Source organism: Coregonus lavaretus (genome assembly GCF_964263955.1).
Source record: "Coregonus lavaretus genome assembly, chromosome: 30".
NCBI lineage: Eukaryota > Metazoa > Chordata > Actinopteri > Salmoniformes > Salmonidae > Coregonus > Coregonus lavaretus.
In genome coordinates, this window is record NC_140017.1 from 27,109,489 (window position 1) to 27,129,162 (window position 19,674).

At 42.5% G+C, this 19,674-nt stretch overlaps 1 protein-coding gene across 3 annotated transcripts; it reads right to left on the reverse strand.

Annotated features, from left to right (window-relative positions):
• Positions 1-1,732: 1,732 nt before the first annotated feature.
• On the reverse strand, positions 1,733-18,666 carry LOC311105611 (gamma-sarcoglycan-like). 3 transcript variants are annotated; one of them, XM_084147810.1, is made up of 9 exons: positions 18,608-18,652; positions 18,377-18,415; positions 14,404-14,601; positions 12,945-13,049; positions 11,731-11,818; positions 10,859-10,975; positions 6,200-6,272; positions 5,934-6,057; positions 1,733-3,342 (listed from the first exon to the last, which is right to left on the reverse strand). In XM_084147810.1, exons 3-9 carry the CDS (start codon positions 14,596-14,598, stop codon positions 3,175-3,177), a joined length of 870 nt encoding a protein of 289 aa, XP_084003936.1. In that variant the 5' UTR covers positions 14,599-14,601; positions 18,377-18,415; positions 18,608-18,652; the 3' UTR covers positions 1,733-3,174. The 3 variants fall into 3 exon arrangements, with proteins under 3 accessions (XP_084003936.1, XP_084003938.1, XP_084003937.1); XM_084147812.1 differs by lacking the exon at positions 18,377-18,415 and having other exon boundaries at positions 18,608-18,666; XM_084147811.1 differs by lacking the exon at positions 18,377-18,415 and having other exon boundaries at positions 14,404-14,598.
• Between the last annotated feature and the right edge of the window lie 1,008 nt (positions 18,667-19,674).

The window sequence follows — 19,674 nt, forward strand, 5'->3', positions numbered from 1 at the left end:
GCTGTTTTTCTGCAAAGGGACCAGGACGACTGATCCGTGTAAAGGAAAGAATGAATGGGGCCATGTATCGTGAGATTTTGAGTGAAAACCTCCTTCCATCAGCAAGGGCATTGAAGATGAAACGTGGCTGGGTCTTTCAGCATGACAATGATCCCAAACACACCGCCCGGGCAACGAAGGAGTGGCTTCGGAAGAAGCATTTCAAGGTCCTGGAGTGGCCTAGCCAGTCTCCAGATCTCAACCCCATAGAAAATCTTTGGAGGGAGTTGAAAGTCCGTGTTGCCCAGCGACAGCCCCAAAACATCACTGCTGTAGAGGAGATCTGCATGGAGGAATGGGCCAAAATACCAGCAACAGTGTGTGAAGACTTACAGAAAACGTTTGACCTGTGTCATTGCCAACAAAGGGTATATAATAGGGGTGTAACGATCCATCTACTACATCGATGTAGCGATTTATATTCTTATGATCCAACTACATCGATCTGTGCTCGGCGAGTTGGCCTTTTGGACAACATATATCAATCTAACATCGTTTTAAAATGTAATAAATCGATTGTATCGATACTAGGAAATAACCCATTGGATTTAAGCACGTCAGACTTTATATGAATGTTTTTTCTTAGCACTTTTAATTATAAAGGCTTTAAACATTACTCGATTCAGTCTGCCTATCCGTGACGTCATCGCCCCGCGCCAGCAGCAGCGCAAAGGCGCAAAGACAACAAAACATAGCATGGCGGACGACAGAGGAGAAGCCGACGAGCGAGAAATTATCAAGCCACCATTGCGGTCCTTACAAGAAACAGGAATCTAGGAAACTTCACCTGCACTGTCCAGTATCCAGGTATTTATTTCAGTCACACTGGTTGAATTTTTGGCTAAAAGGTTACTGAATCGATTTCAAGTCACTGAATCATTTCGGATCGTATCGTTCTAAATGAACCAATATCGTCCTTGAATCGTATCGACAACCACGAATCGTGATACAAATCGAATCGTTGTTAAAACGAATCGTTACACCCCTAGTATATAACAAAGTATTGAGAAACTTTTGTTATTGACCAAATACTTATTTTCCACCATAATTTGCAAATAAATTCATAAAAAATCCTACAATGTGATTTTCTGGATTTTTTTTCCTCATTTTGTCTGTCATAGTTGACGTGTACCTATGATGAAAATTACAGGCCTCTCTCATCTTTTTAAGTGGGAGAACTTGCACAATTGGTGGCTGACTAAATACTTTTTTTCCCCACTGTATGTGGATATATTGAAGCAACATCTCAAGACATCAGTCAGGAAGTTAAAGCTTGGTCGCAAATGGATCTTACAAATGGACAATGACCCCAAGCATACTTCCAAAGTTGTGGTAAAATGGCTTAAGGACAACAAAGTCAAGGTATTGGAGTGGCCATCACAAAGCCCTGACCTCAATCCTATAGAAAATGTGTGGGCAGAACTGAAAAAGTTTGTGCGAGCAAGGACGCCTACAAACCTGACTCAGTTACATCAGCTCTGTCAGGAGGAATGGGCCAAAATTCACTCAACTTATTGTGGGAAGTAGGCTACAGGGGCCTCATTTATCAAAGGCTCATGTGCACAAAAAATAGGCTTATTGTTTGTTTGGGGAAAATGGGAGGTGTTTGATGCACAGGAATTATAATGATGGTAGGCTAATAAAAATATTCAAACATAGGCCTAATGATAAAACAGATGCATTTGCCATTGGTAAGGAGATTGCATAGCAGCATGTCGTCTGTGTTTATTTTACTTTTATTATATAGGCCGAAATCATAATCATAATGCAGGACGTCTCCTTTTCTGACATAACTGGTTTAAATTATTTGCACTACACAACAAATAGTAGGCTACCATTTATCAATCGCTAATTCAATAGCCAAGCATGTACGAAAGTAAATAGACCGGTAGCCTTGATATGTGACAGTAGGCTATGGGTAGGCTACAGTATTGCAGTGCAATAGGATTAGGAGTGTGACATCATAGCCTACTTAATTTATTGACCTATACCAAGGCAGGAGATAGAAACACAATCATGTATTGATAAAGAAAATATAGCACATTTGAGAGAGTGATGAAAATGCATGCTAGCTGTTCCTGTACACTTCCAGTCATTGCACTAGTTCGCAATGGCTCCAGAAAGTACCTTAAAACTTCCTTCAAACTGCATGCAGAGATATACAAATGGTATCCATGAGTTCATCTGACTTTGGTAAGTAGAAAAAGGGGCTTAGTTACCAAAAAGTTATTACTTACAATCAGGGGCGCAACTTTCAAAGGGGACGGGGGGACATGTCCCCCCCACATTCTGAAATTGCATTTTTGTCCCCCCCCCCCCAGTTTTATCATTGGAATGTGATACAAAACGAGGCAACTGTGTGCTTTAGGACCATGTGGACGCCTCCGAGCGGTCGGGTAGGCTGTTTGGAGTGTTTATCCGACTGGATAAAAAAAGAATATGTTCCCCCCACTTCTAAAACCAAAGTTGCGCCCAATATACAGATTAGTTTGACTGACTATAATCTAATTAGGAAGGTGTTCCTAATGTTTGGTATACTCAGTGTATCTACAGACTAGATCATATCATGCTTTTCTCTCCATTTGCACAATATATTAATACCCTAAGGGCCGGTTTCCCGGCCCCAGATTAAGCCTACACTAAAAATCACTTTCAATGGGAGATTCTCCATTGTGGACTAGGCTTCATCTGGGTCCAGGAAATTGGGCCCACATAAAGTCCTATATTATTGCACCACAAAAAACATATTGCATAGGATGTAATCTGTTAACCAGCTCCTCATTGCCCAGCCATAATACTGTAATTATAAAATAAACAATAATCTCAACTCAGTGTAAACATAAAATGTTATCAACAACTATACTGCATGAGTAAGCCACTTATTAATGTGGTATAAAGTTGTCATGTCACTGTTTCAGTTACATAGTAAAATATTCTCAAACTTCAATCAATAAATGCACCATGGATAAATTACTTAGGAGGATATGCCTGCAGTTCAACTGGCAGTTTTGTTCAGATATGAAAAGTTGTGGTTGTTTTTTTGCTTTTTTGAGGATTCATTTGAAAGTGTTTCAGAGTACCCAATATGAAGGCATTTTCATTCACCATGGTATAATCTGATGGCAAAGACACACGCTAGCACTCTTGGCTTTTGCTGCACGTAGAGGTGACCCCAGCCTTGGACAGGAACAGCTTTCCGCTGGGACAGACACACACTTCGTAGAGTCCCTGAGCATTTCCAGACACCCCTCCATGTCCCAGGGGGAGACTAGGCAGACGCACCGTCTCGGCATCCAGAATCACCTACACAGACAACACACAAAGGGCGGGGTCAGACGCAGAACACACCACTGCTGAAATACATACATTTACATGCCACTAGGGGACAGCATCACTGCTATTTATAGATATCAAGGCCAGTGAGTAAGTCGAATCAATTTTTATTGGCCACATGCGCCGAATACAACAGGTGTAGACATTACAGTGAAATGCTTACTTACAGCCCTTACCCAACAATGCATGTACTTTGTAGCTCAGCTGGTAGAGCACGGCGCTTGTAACGCCAAGGTAGTGGGTTCGATCCCCGGGACCACCCATACACAAAAATGTATGCACGCATGACTGTAAGTCGCTTTGGATAAAAGCGTCTGCTAAATGGCATATTATTATTATTATTATTATTATAATAAAAAAAGTAAAATAAAACGACAACAAAAAAAGTGTAAAATAAAATAACAGTAGGGAGGCTATATATACAGGGGGGTACCGGTGCAGAGTCAATGTGCGGGGGTACCGGTGCAGAGTCAATATGCGGGGGCACCGGCTAGTTGAGGTAATATGTACGTGGGTAGAGTTAAAGTGACTATACATAAATAGATGGGGTGGGGGTGGGGGGGCAGTGCAAATAGTTTGGGTAGCCATGATTAGCTGTTCAGGAGTCTTATGGCTTGGGGGTAGAAGCTGTTGAGAAGTCTTTTGGACCTAGACTTGGCACGCCGGTACCGCTTGCCATGTGGTAGCAGAGAGAACAGTCTATGACTAGGGTGGCTGGAGTCTTTGACAATTTTGAGGGCCTTCCTCTGACACCGCCTGGTATAGAGGTCCTGGATGGCAGGAAGCTTGGCCCCAGTGATGTACTGGGCTGTACGCACTACCCTCTGTAGTGCCTTGCGGTCGGAGGCCGAGCAGTTGCCATACCAGGCGGTGATGCAACCAGTCAGGATGCTCTCGATGGTGCAGCTGTATAATTTTTTTGAGGATCTGAGGACCCATGCCAAATCTTTTCAGTCTCCTGAGGGGGAATAGGCTTTGTCGTGCCCTCTTCACGACTGTCTTGGTGTGTTTGGACCATGATAGTTCGTTGGTGATGTGGACACCAAGGAACTTGAAGCTCTCAACCTGTTCCACTACAGCCCTGTCGATGAGAATGGGGGCGTGCTCAGTCCTCTTTTTTTTCCTGTAGTCCACAATCATCTCCTTTGTCTTGGTCACGTTGAGGGAGAGGTTGTTGTCCTGGCACCACACGGGCAGGTCTCTGACCTCCCCCCTATAGGCGGTCTCATCGTTGTCGGTGATCAGGCCTACCACTATTGTGTCATCGGCAAACTTAATGATGGTGTTGGAATCGTGCCTGGCCATGCAGTCATGAGTGAACAGGGAGTACAGGAGGGGACTGAGCACGCACCCCTGAGGGGCCCCCGTGTTGAGGATCAGTGTGGCAGATGTGTTGTTACCTACCCTTACCACCTGGGGGCGGCCCGTCAGGAAGTCCAGGTTCCAGTTGCAGAGGGAGGTGTTTAGTCCCAGGATCCTTAGCTTAGTGATGAGCTTTGAGGGCACTATGGTGTTGAACGCTGAGCTGTAGTCAATGAATAGCATTCTCACGTAGGTGTTCCTCTTGTCCAGGTGGGAAAGAGCAGTGTAATAGAGATTGCATCATCTGTGGATCTGTTAGGGCGGTATGCAAATTGGAGTGGGTCTAGGGTTTCTGGGATAATGGTGTTGATGTGAGCCTTTCAAAGCACTTCATGGCTACAGACGTCAGTGCTACGGGTCGGTGGTCATTTAGGCAGGTTATCTTAGTGTCCTTGGGCACAGGGACTATGGTGGTCTGCTTGAAACATGTTGGTATTACAGACTCAGTCAGGGACATGTTGAAAATGTCAGTGAAGACACTTGCCAGTTGGTCAGCACATGCTCGGAGTACACGTCCTGGTAATCCGTCTGACCCTGCGGCCTTGTGAATGTTGACCTGCTTAAAAGTCTTACTCACATCGGCTACGGAGAGCGTGATCACATAGTCATCCGGAACAGCTAATGCTCTCATGCATGCTTCAGTGTTGCTTGCCTCGAAGCGAGCATAGAAGTGGTTTAGCTCGTCTGGAAGTCTTGTGTCACTGGGCAGCTCGCGGCTGTGTTTACCTTTGTAGTCTGTAATAGTTTTCAAGCCCTGCCACGTCCGACGAGCATCAGAGCCGGTGTAGTACGATCCAATCTTAGTCCTGTATTGACTCTTTGCCTGTTTGATGGTTCGTCGGAGGGCATAGCGGGATTTCTCATAACCGTCCGGGTTAGAGTCCCGCTCCTTGAAAGCGGCAGCTCCTCCCTTTAGCTCAGTGCGGATGTTGCCTGTAATCCATGGCTTCTGGTTGGGGTATGTACGTACGGTCACAGTGGGGATGACGTCGTTGATGCACTTATTGATGAAGCCAGTGACTGATGTGGTGTACTCCTCAATGCTATCTGAAGAATCCCGGAACATGTTCCAGTCTGTGCTAGCAAAACAGTCCTGTAGCTTAGCATCTGCGTCCAATGTACATGTCTCTGTCACATGTAGTGTAAAATGTAAGTACAGTACTGTCAGTCAATAGCAAGTAAATCACACATTGCCTCACCAGTCCTTCACTGGAATGCAATAGAACATCCATGTTAGATGCCGCTTCGATGTTCCCGGCCAGTGCCTTGACAAAGACTCCCTTTGGTGCATCCATGCTGAGAGAGCGGGTTGGAGACTCCAGCCTGAAACACACAGGAGAACATCAGTTTGATCAGTTCCACATATGACTGACTGTGATGAAACAACAAGTTGCATGAAATTATGAGTTAATATTTCACATCGGCCTCTTCCAAGAGGTCAGTGATTATTAGATCCAACATCTACCTCAAGTCTTTGAAGGGCTCAGCTTTGATCAGGGGCGTCTCTACAGAGTGTTCAAACAGGGCACCTTCTGGACCTAAATAAAAACCAACACACAAGGTGCTCCTCATTAAGTTGATAGTCAATTACAATGAAACATCATTGGAGATACATATTGTAATATAATATCATATGCCATTTAGCAGACGCTTTTTCCAAAGTGACTTACAGTCATTAAATAGTGTTCTATTTAATTATGCTATGTACTGTGAGTGGTTCTACAGTTCTTGGCAGTCAATGTGGTCCTCTGTAGCTCAGCTGGTAGAGCACGGCGCTTGAAACGCAAAGGTAGTGGGTTCGATCCCCGGGACCACCCATACACAAAAATGTATGCACGCATGACTGTAAGTCGCTTTGGATAAAAGCGTCTGCTAAATGGCATATTATTTATTATTATTTAATAGTTTCCCTAGTTGCTTGTCAACTGGTGTTAGTGAGAGGATGACATATGCACAGGCTCAGAGTCACCTCCCACCACCTGGCTTGAAGGAAAGAGGGAATGTTTGCAGTGCTTTAATCACTGTGGATGACAGCTCCCTTGGCCATCTAATTACATCTTCAATACCATCAACTTTTGCCAATCGTATGTTACCATAGCATGCAAAGCTACTCACTAGACATCACACTATAGAGCCTCACTAGGTCTTAGAGTGCTATTTCAACAGTATACACATCTTTAGCTTTGTTCTGTTGGTGCATGGTTTTCTGGCCAAGGTTGTGTTAACTTCTGCTCAGGATTTCTGTTGTTGCATTATAGAGCTTCAGTGTCTTGCTAAAGTGAAATGACCGTCACCGTCCAGCGGTCCGTCAGGCTCCAGATGACCGAGATATAATGAAGCTATCAACGGGCACTCTCTTCAGCTAATTACCCCACACAGCATGAGGGCACTGACCTCTCATCAATTCTAAAACTGGACACAACTAAGATATTTAAGGAAAATAGGCAACTTGAGCATACAGCATTAGTTAGCTTCAATTTACATTATAAATATACTTTAATTATAAATAAACTTCAATTAAAAAGCAGTGTTTGTCACCTTTCCTGTAATTTCAGATGAATGAGCTTCTGACTTTCAATACCTTTTCAAGAACAACTTTTCTGAAAAAGTCAAACTGATCCAGTCCAGTAATTATGATGTCAAATAAAAAGTAATGACTTTAATATGTAAGAAAAAAACTCAGTGATTCAGCACATTGCTCTCATTCCTTTAAAATTACAAGAAGATTAATGAAAACAATGTTTGTAAAGTGCATTCGGAAAGTATTCAGACCCCTTCACTTTGTTACGTTACAGCCTTATTGTAAAATAGATTAAATAAATATAAAATCTTTATCAATCTACACACAATACCCCATAATGACAAAGCGAAAACAGGTTTAGACATTTTTGCAAATGTGTTAAAAACAAAAAAAACTTATTTACATAAGTATTCAGACCCTTTGCTATGAGACTCGCAGTAGAACTCAGGTGCATCCTGTTTCCATTGATCATCCTTGAGATGTTTCTACAACTTGGAGTCCACCTGTGGTAAATTCCATTGATTAGACATAATTTGGAAAGGCACACACACACACACACACACACACACACCTGTCTATATATGGTCCCACAGTTGACAGCGCATGTCAAAAACCAAGCCATGAGGTCGAAGGAATTGTCCGTAGAGCTCCGAGACAGGATTGTGTCGAGGCACAGATCTGGGGAAAGGTACCAAAACATTTCTGCAGCATTGAAGGTCCCCAAGAACACAGTGGCCTCCATCATTCTTAAATAGAAGAAACTTGGAACCACCAAGGCTCTTCCTAGCGCTGGCCGCCCGGCCAAACTGAGCAATCGGGGGAGAATGGCCTTGGTCAGGAATGTGACCAAGAACCCAATGCTCACTCTGACAGATCTCCAGAGTTCCTCTGTGGAGATGGGAGAACTTTCCAGAAGGACAACCATCTCTGCAGCACTTCACCAATCAGGCCTTTATGGTAGAGTGACCAGACAGAAGCCACTCCTCAGTAAAAGGCACATGACAACCCGCTTGGAGTTTGCCAAAAGGCACCTAAAGGACTCAGACCATGAGAAACAACATTCTCTGGTCTGATGAAACCAAGATTGAACTCTTTGGCCTGAAAGCCAAGCGTCACGTCCAGGGACGGCTTGTTCAATAGGGCGATATGGGCGACGCACTGCCAAACGGGAAAAGGAAGGGATTTTTTTTCTAATCAATTATATCACGGCAACAGCAGTTATCAGTGTTCACGTCTGATCTGCCAGCCACTAAATGTCAAATCAGGCTAAAGTCGTGCTTCAAATGGCCCCGCCCGTTTTTGGGGCGATTTCAGTCAAGTTGAAAATCGCCCAGAAGTCTCTCATAGCCTGTCATGTAAAATCTATTTTTTTCACATTTCAAAGCTTTCAATACATTCTCTATGGGTGTCTGTGGGCTTGCACTTACGCGCTTTCGTCATACGTGACGTAACGTTGAACGTAACTAAGACAATGGCGGCTAGAAGCGTCTCTGTTGCGACCTGCAGTGCGGCGTTATTTTATGTTTTTAATTTGTAGACTTAGTTTACAAACATTTTGCCAACCATGGATTTCCAGTGGTTGGTTTTGGACTGATCTTGTTGATCGTGTACATACCCGCTACGAACAGACTAAATAATGAAAACGCTGCTGGCAGCTGAATCCCAATACAGCTGGGAGACTTGGCTGGATGAGTCCCGGACAGAGAAGTGGAGCCGGCCACCTTCACCCTGGTCAGAGCGGACCGCGATCCTGGTAAGAGAGCGACTCTGTACCCCGACATTGAACTGCTTTCTGTGTCATTGCGACCTTACTATCAATTCAATTCAATTTAAGGGCTTTATTGGCATGGGAAACGTGTGTTAACATTGCCAAAGCAAGGGAAGTAGATAGTAAACAAAAGTGAAATAAACAATAAATATTAACAGTAAACATTACACTCAGAAGTTTCAAAAGAATAAAGACATTTCAAATGTCATATTATGTATATATACAGTGTTGTTACAATGTGCAAATAGTTAAAGTACAAATGAGAAAATAAATAAACATAAATATGGGTTGTGTTTGTTCTTCACTGGTTGCCCTTTTCTTGTGGCAACAGGTCACAAATCTTGCAGCTGTGATGGCACACTGTGGTTTTTCACCCAGTAGATAAGGGAGTTTATCAAAATTGGGTTTGTTTTCGAATTCTTTGTGGATCGCTGTAATCTGAGGGAAATATGTGTCTCTAATATGGTCATACATTTGGCAGGAGGTTAGGAAGTGCAGCTCAGTTTCCACCTCATTTTGTGGGCAGTGTGCACATAGCCTGTCTTCTCTTGAGAGCCAGGTCTGCCTACGGCGGCCTTTCTCAATAGCAAGGCTATGGTCACTGAGTCTGTACATAGTCAAAGCTTTCATTAAGTTTGGGTCAGTCACAGTGGTCAGGTATTCTGCCACTGTGTACTCTCTGTTTAGGGCCAAATAGCATTCTAGTTTGCTCTGTTTTTTTGTTTGTTCTTTCCAATGTGTCAAGTAATTCTCTTTTTGTTTTCTCATGATTTGGTTGGGTCTAATTGTGTTGTTGTTGTTGTTGTTGTTGTTGTCCTGGGGCTGTGTGGGGTCTGTTTGTGTTTGTGAACAGAGGCCCAGGACAAGCTTACTTAGGGGACTCTTCTCCAAGTTCATCTCTCTGTAGGTGATGGCTTTGTTATGGAAGGTTTGGGAATCGCTTCCTTTTAAGTGGTTACTATCTGCCCCGTGAGTTCCCCCAATTGTTTGTTACCGTTGTGTACTGTTGATAATCACAAGTTTACTGGAGAACTGAGACCAAGTAGAGACTTTGGACAGGGTGGATATGGTATAATAAAGGCAGTTTATTCAGAGGTAAAGATATCTGGAATCGCGTGCACGGACTCGTGCACGTGTGTAGGTCACCTAAATCATCAGAAAAATTGCCCCTCCTGAGAATTTTTTCAGGAGCCGCCACTGGTCACGTCTAGAGGAAACCTGGCACCATCCCTACGGTGAAGCATGGTGGTGGCAGCATCATGCTGTGGGGATGTTTTTCAGTGGCAGGGACTGTGAGACTAGTCAGGATCGAGGGAAAGATGAACGGAGCAAAGTACAGAGAGATCCTTGATGAAAACTTTCTCCAGAGTGCTCAGGACCTCAGACTGGGGCAAAGGTTCACCTTCCAACAGGACAACGACCCTAAGCACACAGCCAAGACAACGCAGAAGTGGCTTCGGGACAAGTCTCTGAATGTCCTTGCTTGTAGCGTCATACCCAAGAAGACTCGAGGCTGTAATTGCTGCCAAAGGTGCTTCAACAAAGTACTGAGGAGAGGCTCTGAATACTTATGTAAATGTGATATTTCCATTTTTTATTTTTGCAGATATTTCTAAAAACCTGTTTATGCTTTGTCATTATGGGGTATTATGTGTAGATTGAGCAGGAGAAAAAACGATTGAATCAATTTTAGAGTAAGGCTGTAACGTAACAAAACGTGGAAAAAAGTCAAGGGGTCTGAATACTTGCCGAATGCACTGTAGGTCCTATCTGGAATGCTGTATACACATGTATGGCTAAGTGGTGTGACACTGAAACTGCAGACATGATTGTACCTGTGACTCGGAGCTTGTCTGTCCCAACAACCACCTCTTTGTCGTCGGCAGAAAACAGCATCTTGGTGTTGGAGCTGATGACAAAATTCTGTGCATTTCCCTGGGCCACATCTGGACCTGAAATGACACCAGGGAGAATTATTAGAAACCAGAAGCAGTCAAAGCAGTGGGACTAGGAGACATAGGCTTAGCATAATTGAGATATCATATGCTGTATCACTAAAACATGTAAACAATGCACGCAGCTTTAACATTTGAATGAATTTTTCCACTTTGTCACCTCTAATAGGAAATAAAGCCAGGGTGCAGGTATACCTACTGTAAAACTGACTCTGGGAAGTGAGATATTTAATACACTTCAATACCATCTTCTTTAGAAGAACAGAACAAGATGTTCTTTCCAAACTACTTACGTCTGAGGGGGAATAGACCAAATAACTGGTCTTTAAAAGCCTTAAACTTCCTTCAGAGAGTCACATAGATAGGTCAATGCCTTTTATGGCATAACAACCAAGAATACATAACAGCCTCGTGAAACACCGTAATTCGTTTAGTCGTTTGTTACCCTTCTAATTATGGCACACTCCTCAACGAACCCCGCTGGACAGCTATAAAAAGGTGCACAAATAGTCGTCTCTGTAGGCCTGAGGGCCTTGGTGTAACAGATAGCCCATTCTGGTACTGATGATAGAAAGCTGTGTTTTGATTAAATGGGGTTTTAACATTGCTAATGTTGTATTACATACAGTACAGCTGCAGGACAAGTCCATGAATGACATTTCTGAAGTCTCCATATATCAGTAGAATAGTGCAATTTATGAACATTGCCAGCATGCTGTTTGTGTGCAAGTGTGTGTTTTCTGTCCTCTTACCTACGGATAGACTTCCTGTGACATCATTATTTTCATTGCGGGCATTGAGGGTGACGTTTTCAGATGAGTGCACCAGGAGAGAGGAGTCCTGGAAAACAATAACTCTTGGATCATCAATGTGTGACGAGTACTGAGTATACGAAGAGGCAGGACGCAGGAATTAACAAGGTCAAGGTTTACTTAACAATGAGAAAGAAAAATAACAAACATAGAATAAACTACACAAAGCTTAACAATCACACACAACATCATCCAGAACAGTCCAGGGCTAAACAGGGGTGGTGATGAGATGATGAGGTGCAGGTTCGCTGGAGGTGATTAGGGTGCGTTGGATTTCCATTCCGGTGTTGCCGAGGTGTTGAGCTCAGACCGGTGGCTCAGTAGACCGGCGAATCAGAGTGCCGGAGGGGAGCAACAGGAGGAGACGTGACAAAATGAGCACCCTGTGCACGTCATTATCAGATATCACTGGACAGGACTGTAATTGAACATGGGGCACAATCCAAAATGATGCATTGCCAATAAATGCTACAAAATGTATCGTTATGCTCACAGGTTCAAGTACCTGGTCATCACTCTTACCTTCCAGAAAACATGATTTAGTTACAATGGGCTAAAGAGATGTAGCCTATTTGGCCGACTCGTGAAAAGCAGGTTGTGTATAATGAACACTGAATCTCATTAGAAACTGTTGACTTCAGTGATGAATGTGTCAGTCTATAAATGGTGAATACATTGCCCTTTTAATGAAGCTCATAAAGATAGAGTGAGGGGACACAAAGCACAATGAGGAAAAACCATAACATGTAAACAACTGCTGCAAAGTGTTACCATCTGCTGCTGGATTGCACACCATCAACTGTTTTCCACCACAAATATTCAGGAGGTTAATAAGGAACTCGCTGCACTGTGCATCCACAGGGACTGCCAAAGCTTATTGAGTAAGACACATTTCCCAACTATGCAAGAGAGTGATATCAAAATACACAGTATTTAATGACTATACCTCAGGAAAGTTGTTTTGATGTAATTGCCCAGCGTTCTTAACAGGAACCGCTCAACAAACTTTGATTTCTATGGTTTCCTGACAGTGAGTCAGAGCTTGGGAAGCCATACCACTTTATTCCACACAAACCTATTGGACTGGGTGTGGGTGTTTGAGGAGGAGGAGGAGGATGAGGAAGAGAAGAAGGAAGAGGAGCCTGTTTGCTTACCTCTCTGGAGAGGATCTCTTGGGCGTAGAGAGGAAAGAGGAACTCTGACTCGCCGTCCTCAAGCCTCACTCCGTCCGATGTTACTTTTAGATGTCCCATCCCTTCCTGAAATGACAAGCAGAAATAATTTTCTCAGCAATGCATCAGAGAAAAGGCATTGCACAGGGTATCCTACAAGAAATTAACTCACTAACCATAACCATAGTGTCCCCAAGGATTTTTGTGACATCATGTGTTGTTTCTAATTCTGGAGGGTGAGTGAATCTTTTTAGGTGATGGTCTCTGCTGGGTACAGTGTTGGGAGTTAACCACACTGCAGTGAATATATGATTCATAGCACCCCAGGCAATAGTGACTGATAATGATCCAATAGTATTTACATTTAGATTTTAGTCATTTAGCAGACATTCTTATCCAGAGCGGCTTACAGTTAAGTGAGTGCATACATTTTTTTCATACTGGCCCCCCGTGGGAAACGAACCCACAACCCTGGCGTTGCAAGCACCATGCTCTACCAACTGAGCTACACGGGGCCGTGAAACAAAAGCAGAATCTCTGATTTCAATTCCATCTAATAACTACTTCTCTCAGGCTATATTCCAAAAGGATGGAGGAATCATGAAAAGTGTATATAACTAAGCTTACCTTGCTAGAGGGCAAATATTGGATTTGATTCATTCAACCAGGCAGCCATTGGATGCCAAGGATAAGAGACATGTGGCTATACCCTCCAGGACTGAGGGTAAACTCAAACTAAAGCAGCAGAGATCGATGTGTTTTCTCTGCCAATGCAGTCACTATATTCCCAGGGTGCGTTGTGTTGTTTCAGTTACTCCTAAGCCCCGTTTATACCTGGTGCTAACATGAGTCCTTTGTCCTGATCTTGTCTACTTTCTGATTGTGCCCACATTTCCAGAAATGTGTCTACACATGGTATTAAAATGTGTCTGTTATCCGTCTGCATTGTGACCAGATTTCCTGGTCTCTTCCTATATGTAAATTATTTCACAGCTATTCTTGTAAAATAATATGTATTTATTGTAAGATACATATTGATGTAATCAGTTAATGGTGCCACCTGTCAAGGATTTTAGAGGGTGGAACAATGATGATTTTAATGGTTTCTCTGTCCAGATCTGTCTACACTTGTAAGATATCCAGACACAATGCATGTCTGACTACCTAAGGAGGTGGGCAGGATGATCTGATCACAATCAGATCACAATGTGTCCTTTGATTGTCTACACCTGTCTAAAATGTGGGCACAATCAGAATGTGGACAAGGTCTCATTAACAAACATCTCACATTTTCATTGATGCAGGAAAGATTATATGACGTTTTGTCCATACAAGCACCCAACAATCTGTATGTAGTCTACTGTAAAGGTCAGGCAGCATGTGTTATTAATGAACTAGAGCTAAGTGGTCTTTGGAGAGCGATGTCAATGACCCCACATACTGTGTTAAACCACATGATCTGGAGGATCCATATGGTGAGGGCAAAGTTCACGGTGAGGATGATGATGAGCAGCAGGACAAACAGGTAGAGGCAGCGCTTCCTCCAACCGTAGATCCCGATCTTATGGATGGAGTCAGGGACCGGGGCAGGGACACTGCTGTCCTGGGTGGTGGTGACATTCTGCTCCCTCACCATCTGCTGGGGAATACACAGGGACATGGAAAGAGGTAGTTTAGATCAATGGACATGTCTGACATCGACTATACATCAACCTGAAGTGGCAGCTCTTTATAATCACCATCATCATGCTTCATCTTATGGAAATTGCCTCATAGCATTAGCAACCATGTACAGTACAATGCCTGTTCTTATGACTCTAAACACCTCCGTCACTAATGATCTGCTGGATATCTGGCCAGAACACGGATGGAAAACTTTAGTATATTTCCGACATCTACTTAAAGATGGCTAACAGTAAGAGAGAGAAAACTCGTCCTCATTCCACTGGCTTTCGTTTTAAGTCCAGACCAAATAGAACTGAACAGAGCGTGATTCTTGGGTTCTATCGGAATGCATGGTCCTATAAATCAACAGTACCAGAGATCTAAATGGCAAAGGCATTGCTGCTTCTTCATATTTATGTCATATAAGAGCAGAGACAACATGAGTCATATATTTCACAAGGATGCGCTGAGAATATAGGCTGTGAGGGCTGAGCACATAGTCATATAGCTTTTTGCCCTACAGGAATGGAGCCAGAGCTGGTATCATATTTAATTTATTAATCAACATTTATACTTTCATTCAAGTCAATGCCTGAAGAAAATGTATTGAGTTGTAGGCAGTAGCTAAATAAAATGCCTTTCACGAACAATGACAATGAAACAAGCCCTTTCACCAAATAATCTCCACACTGAATCCTAGAATCATGTTCAACGCTCCTTGAGTGTCTGTGTAAAGAATACACAGACAAAATGATTAAATGTGACCAATAAAGGTGATACAAATGAATGAATCTGTTCAATTCATTTAATCTCTGTCGACACCAGTGGAGGCTGGTGAGGGGAGGACAGCTCATAGTAATGGCTGGAATGGAGTAGATGGAATGGAATGAAACACTTCTTTCTATTCCATCTACTCCATCACCAGCCATTACTATGAGCCGTCCTCCCCTCACCAGCCTCCAATGGTCGACACCAATACTGCAAAATGCACACATTTAATCAACAAACCATTCCACACAACATAGTTTCTGTATCATCGAAGTTTCCCCAAGATCTGCTGTTTACTTCATACTGACATCTCAACTTGTTGACAAAAACTAAACAAATGGTAAACTGACTGTCTGGTTGATTTGTTTCATGCCAGTCTGGAATGGAGACATAGCAGCTTGGTAGATTTACATATGGACAGATGCTCTGCCTCATTGCAGGAGTAAACATGGTTTCATCATGTTTAAAGATCAACTTTTCATTGTGGACTATAATTCTATCCTGACATGAACAGATGCTAAGCCAGTACAGCACCTCAGTGTAATTTGGCTGGCTCCCAACCAGTAATGTCCACTGTAGCTCAGTTGGTAGAGCATGGCGCTTGCAACGCCAGGGTTGTGGGTTTGTTTCCCACGGGGGGCCAGTATGAAAATGTATGTACTCACTAACTGTAAGTCGCTCTGGATAAGAGCGTCCGCTAAATGACTAAAATGTAAATGTAATGATAAGGTTTACCTGGAGAGGCTGGGGGAGTTAACTGGTAATGTGTGGTACTATTATAGCTCTTTGTTTTTATTATAACTCCTCATTTTTGTTTGTTAAGACATTTGGTATAAAAATAAAGTTTTAAAGTTTTCTGTGGAAAATAAAACTCAAAATGTGTAACCTCCCATTCCAAAAAACTTGCCAAAGGCTTTTCAGATAAATGAATGATTAATTAATATCAACATGTTGCTCCCTCAACTGTATATCTTAGTGACTATATCAAAGGTAAATGGATGAATAGTATACATGCTCCCTGCTTGGGTCCGTCCCATAGGAAGAGATTTTTCAGAGAAGATGATAAACACCTAGTCATTGTGGATTCAAAAAGCTTTTTTCCTGCTTTACATTTTTATATTTTAGCAGATGCTCTTATCCAGAGCGACTTACAGGAGCAATTAGGGTTAAGTGCCTTGCTCAAGGGCACATCGACAGATTTTTCACCTAGTCGGCTCGGGGATTAGAACCAGCGACCTTTCGGTTACTGGCACAACGCTCTTAACCACTAATCTACCTGCCGCTGTTACCATAAACATGTAAACTTGCAAAGGCAGCAAGCGTGTTGGCATAAAGGATACAGAGTATCTCTCCCCACCAGGATCCACCTCTCCCCAGGAACCTGTCACACTGTCTCCACAGCCCAGCAGTGATAAATAGCCCTTATTTCACAACAACACAAATTATGTAACAAAAATACCTAACCAAAGGATCACCTCGACAAGGGAATTGTGGAAGTAAACCTTGTTGTGTGAAATGCTTATTTTGCATACCAATGTTCTTTGTATTATTAATTTGACTGAGTCATCAGGATAAATCATAATGACAAATTGGATTTCAACAGTTCCCAAAATTGGTTTCCTCTTGACCCGTCTTATAGTGAATACAAACTACATCTGACTGAAAATAACCATGTACACAGGGCTTATACCCTTGCTTTAAAAAACGGCCCCATAGAATATAAATGACAGATGTCCATGTAGTGTGTTGGCAGTAAGAATTTAAGAAAGTGCATACATGTTAAAACAATTACATTTACATCATTTAGCAAATTGTTGCATTCAACTTATGATAGCAAGTGGGACAACCACTTTTTATTATTTTTCTTCTTTTTTTATTTTTTATTACACTGTAATAATGTTTTGTAGAGTGCCTAAAAGTGCCTAAATGAATAATAAAGGTTGAATAACTCTGAAATGTTAATTGAGGTGTTAATGAATCTTCTCTACCTAATTAATTTAAAGAGAAGCATTAGGATGTCTACTGCTAAAACAACAGAGGGGGAGCAGCCTGGTGGCTGAAGGTTTTCAGGCTCCAGTTTCAGAGTACCAGCCACAGACCAATCCTATCATAGCAACCCAAATAAACATTCCTTAAACAACCTTGCCAAAAAGAATCCTCCTCAGCTAATGTGCTATAGGAAACAAAATGCTAGTCATGTCACTTTCACAGAACACAAGCCTAGTAGTTGAACGCAATTCTTTATGAAGCCCGATCACATGAAAGGGTTTTTAAACTAATTTCAAAAGTCCAATAGTCCCAAAAGATTTCACTGTCCTCCTGTGATGAAGAGTATTGAGTTCACCTCATTGACGTTTACCGATGCTTTTTTATCTTGGAGCCCTTGTCCATTAACCTCAAACCAGTGATGCTACTTTTACTGCCCTGTTCTGTCTTCACTCATATGAAGCTAAAGGGCTGTAGCAGTACTGTGTATACTGCTGACTGCCTGTCTAAATCACTAGGGTCTGACTCTAATTGAGATTCCAGGCTTCTCTTAGCACCCCACTTTGACCTGATCAGGCACCAGCAGAACTTAATAGTGAGTTACAAATTACTTTCTCAAATTGTTAGCTGGAGGATATTCACTTATAAAGACTGCTGGGGAAAAAACAATACTCAGAGGAGCTCAGATATGAGCTGTCAGAAAGAAGTCAATTGAAAACCAAGCCCTCTCCGTTCTCTGCTAAGTGTTTTGTCTCTGTCTAAGCTGCTGTGTCCATATCTCCCATCTGCTATAATGCTTCCACTTCTAAACATAGGGCATAGCATTGGGTTCTACATTTTAAAAGAGCCACAGGACATAACATGAGCAAAACTAATCAATGAACATAAATTATAAATGACATAAAAAATGTCTGTCTTTCAATATTCTTGACCATGTATGGTAAAATTATTACCAGCACATGAAACAATAATTCTGGGGAAATAAATACACTTACATTTAAATTGAAGATTCTCTTTCTATGAAAATCACAAATCTAAAATAAAAACAAAGAAGCAAAACAGGACACCAATGTCACCACCAGACACATACAGACATGTCAAAGTTTAGACTGTAAAGACTTGAGTTGAAACACTAGAGCATTCAAAAGCTGCAGATATTCACAGAGCACGGACTCGTACAGTAGCAATGACATTAAGTAGTTAAGAAAGCAGAGCATGTTGCCTACCTTTGTGTGCTGAGACACAGCTTCCTCTCCGGTAGCAAACAGAGCTCCTCTGAAGCAACAGCAGCAAAAGGGGTAGCAGCGGTGGAGCCCTTGCCTCGGATGTGTCAGGCGTTCAACAGCTGCGTGCCATAAATCTAGCCATGGAACTGCCCCAACTAATCACCACGAGACGGCGCTCCCACTTCCTGCATATCCAATGTACCTCTCTCTCTACCTTGGGCTTCCCTTCTGTTGATTATCCTCTCAAATCATGTGTCTCTCTGAGCAGCCACTGCTCATTGATACAGCAGTGTCTGGGACTCTGGGAAATACATTCAAAAGTGTCGACGGGGGAAATCAGTTATCTGGAATCTGATTTGTGCCCGTAGCTTTCATGAATAACAGTGTGTCTGGAAAAGCATGCGCTTGAGTCTAATTTACGAGGCTTCAGTTATAGCTTTGACATGGGAGTTTGGCGGTGGTCTTCTTGACAGCTTCAGTATGACAGGTAGACCTAGTTGATCTTGTGGAGGGCTGTCAGTGACAGAAGAGACAGGCAGACCACATCTTTACAGCATGTATTAAATACTCATGCTAAAATGTTTATTCTATTCTACTACAATTTACATTATGTTACACAGGAGGATGGCGGCACCTTAATTGGGGAGGACGGGCTTGTGGTAATGGTTGGAGCAGTATAAGTGGAATGGTATGAAATACATCAAACACATGGTTTATGTGTGTTTGATGCCATTATATTGGCTCCGTTCCAACCATCATGAGCCATCCTCCCTTCAGCAGCCTCCACGGTCATTATTCTTAACTTGTATTATTGGTGTTGCATTGTCTAGAAGGAACCTGCAAGTAAGCATTTCGTTGGACGATATTTACCATGCGTATCCTGTACAAAAGACTAACAAAACTTGTATTGATAGGGGTGTGTTATTGTAGCAGAAGTTGAAATGGAAGCAGTGTGGGGAAGTTATGCATAGAGCTTTGTATAATTTCACTCAACCTTGATTCATCCTACTGTCATATCTGAAGACATGAGAAATTGCTACCAGTGAATACAAACACACAAATGGCTG